Raw genomic sequence first — 3,139 nt, 5'->3', positions numbered from 1 at the left:
TGCTGAGACCACTGAACTCCATACACAAGAAACTACTGTTAGGGCAAACCAGACAACACACAGAATTAACAGGATCAGGACTCTGATCACTACTAAACTGGGCAGACTGGAGAAAATTACCTAGAAGGAAAAAAACCTTTTTTTCCCCCCTGTATTATCTCTCTCCAATCAGCCATTCCTCTTAATTCTGCATACATTTTCTTGTGTTAAATAAATACCTGCTGAGGGAACAGACCTCTGATGAAAGGATAACAAATGAGCTCAATATATACTGCCATTTCATGGGTTTCTGCTATGCACTGCCATAAATTTAAACCCAATTGTGTTCTGTTTAAATATTTAACACTGTAAAGCTAGCCAATTTTACATCTTGTCAAAGATAATTGAAATACCCACTTTGTCCCTTTAATAGTCAGGCAGAGCATCCACAAAATGGAAAATACCACTGCGATTTCACTGTTTGCAAATGGATATTGGAAATACCCCCAGTTCCTCAGAATTTAGCAAGATCAGCTCTGACACCGAAAGCACAAATCTGCATACAATGTGAGGCTGATAGCAGCCAGCAACAATCTCAGCCCAACCGACTACTGCTGTCTCCCCAAACTAAACTGTATCAGCAAGCTTTTATTTGCATAGCTGCAACACTAGAGGACCCCACATACGCACATTATGGACTGAAGATACAACTAATTTAAATGGAATCCTGCGGCTCTGCAAGGAAGCAACCTTTGTGTAACTGGTTCTTTGTGTAACTCCTTTGAAGTGATGAAATCCAGTGGCTGTGACTAAGCTTGTAAACACTGTGCACTCAGAGTTGCTATCAAATTCAGGGGGACGGCCACCAGGCCAAAAGCTAGTTAACAGGAGATGGCCCTGAGCTGATAATGCTAGGATATAGATTTCAGAATCAATCCCCAAGACATCAGGGTGTGAACTTTCCTCTAAAGCATCCAAGTTACTGAGCAACAGCATTAGGTAAGCTGGAAATGGCATGAAGGTTTTGCCTTCTGATACAGTAAAGAAAGGACTCAGAGATTGTCTTACAGATGCAATCCCTATGGGCAACTGAGCAAAACTTAACTCTTGGGACTGCTCCATCAATCTACCAGAGGTGGTATGATATATCAAGTTCAGCAATTAGCTGTGTAAGTCGGTTTTCTTTACTGTATCTGCATTACTGAGTCCACACTATCTTTCTGTTGAACTATTGCTGTTCATGGCAGGGCAAGGCACCATATTATCCTGTTATCCAAGTATTTTTAAGAAAGATTAACATCCTCACAAAAGATACACTACAAACTGTGAAAGGCATCTTCCTGACAAGGCATTTGCCATTCCTTCCCCTAAGTCCCTGTTTGGATCCTTGGGGTAAGCCAGCAGACAACAGGAGAGAAAGCTTGGCCAAAATTATCACAAAGGAAGAATTTGAAATATGACATTAAAAATCCTGTTTGCTTTCCAGTCCTCTGGCTGCAGCAGGACACGAACAGGTGGCGTACTACTGAGCTGTGGCAGGGATGTTACTCAGAGATCTCCTAAGACCAGTAGTTTTGCCAGGCCTGGAACCGTCTTTTCCAGTGATGCCTAAAGGGAAAAATGATGGGAGAGAGAGAGTTAGAGCTCTGGGTCCAGGAACCTAGCTGCCCAAATGCCCCATTATAGAGTCAGTGCAAGGTTAAAAGGTGGCAAGGATCCATCCCAAACAACCAAAAGTCTTCACAATAACATTCCTATTGCTCTTGTACCCATAGCTCCAGACTAAAGCCTGACAAAAATGGCTTCCCTGGCAGCATGAGGCTATGAGCCCAGAAGTTATAGTGTGTGTTGAGTTTCTGGCCTCTGCTATGCAAACACACATGGTCTGTGTGCTGGGAGCAGTTATATAGATTTCATATTGCCACCCTAGATCCTCATGAGACACAAAGTACCAGAAGTGCCTTAACCAATGTCACAAACATCAGGAAAAGTAGATGCACGGAAGGTCTGAAAATTGTCTCAGAGTGGGGAATGTTTCAGGCTACATGGGCTTGCTCTAATCTGCACCTAACCCCTTGTTTCAGGAAAGCTGAGGTGACCATGGGGGCAGCAGAGGGAACAAAGCGAGGCAAAGGAGTTTGCAGCTGCTCCAGCTCTCAATGTGCTAAGAACAACACAGGGAAGGAAAGACTGACAAAAAGGAGCAAGATCCCAAGGCCGCTTCTGGTTTTGGACTGGGTCTTGGAAATTCTGCCATAAAGCAAACTCTTTTCCCTCTCACACCTCTCCTCCATTAGCCAAGCAAGGTTATTGAAACAAACCAAGGCTGCTTTTGTGGCTTAGGAGGCTTTGAAATCAGCTTCATCAATCATTCAGTAGTGGTACTCATGGAAGAGAAGACAAATGCTTCTTGGCCCAGACAAACAGAAAACTGACACAGAAAAATTGAGTTGTGATTGGCAGCATCTGCAGGTAGCAAAAGAATAAAGCCTGAACCATTAACAAACCTCTGCCTGCTCCTGGGTAACCCAGAGTCACCCATAACCAGTGCCACAGGAAAACCAGAGCTGGATCCCCAGCTACCAAGGCTAGCTTCATGCAAACCAGCTAGCTTTAAAGCAGCTCTCTGCCCCATGGCAGGCTTGCAAGTTTTGCATATTTCTAGTTTAGTTCTTCCTGCTTCTTGATTCTCCCAGTGACAGGCCAACTGAAAAGCAGGGAGTCAGTCATTCTTTATTTCAGCAATTCTTCCTTACTATTGCAGACATGAAGCCTGGGGCAGATCTCTTTCCCACTCAGAGCTGTACAGCATACAACCTACAGGATGAACAAGCACATGTATCCTCCCATGCCCTCCCTCTAGCACAGCAGCTCAAAAATCCTCACCCTGAAAGGAAAAAGCAAACCAACAAACCCGACAATGACTAAAATCTCTGGCTGTGCCTATAGCAGAAGATTATTATGCAATTGCAGACTCCTGCTAACAAATCTCAGAGCAGTAGCTTCCTGCACAAGTTGCACAAAAGCTTGCAGGCATATAATATCAAAGTTAAATGCAGACCCATAGAATGGGCTCATCCAGAAACTACCTGTCTGAAAGCAGTTACAGCTCCATCTCGCGTGGAAACAAGCCACATAGTTTCCAGTAAGTCAGAATGGT

The 3,139-nt window shown here is 44.0% G+C and overlaps 1 protein-coding gene across 1 annotated transcript in view; it reads right to left on the bottom strand.

Moving 5' to 3' along the window:
• Window positions 1-313: 313 nt before the first annotated feature.
• LOC118452323 (high mobility group protein HMGI-C-like) overlaps window positions 314-3,139 on the bottom strand; it is an 18,314-nt gene continuing 15,488 nt past the window's right edge. Inside the window, exon 6 of the mRNA XM_035894770.1 lies at window positions 314-1,587. Within this exon, the coding sequence (XP_035750663.1) occupies window positions 1,502-1,587 (86 nt within the window). The 3' untranslated portion in view covers window positions 314-1,501. The remainder of the gene's footprint in view (window positions 1,588-3,139) is intronic.

The sequence above is a fragment of the Egretta garzetta genome, unplaced genomic scaffold, assembly GCF_000687185.1.
Source record: "Egretta garzetta isolate BGI_Z169 unplaced genomic scaffold, ASM68718v1 scaffold215, whole genome shotgun sequence".
NCBI lineage: Eukaryota > Metazoa > Chordata > Aves > Pelecaniformes > Ardeidae > Egretta > Egretta garzetta.
The sequence above is the reverse complement of the archived record's forward strand: the minus strand, read 5'-3'. Positions and strand labels throughout refer to the sequence as shown.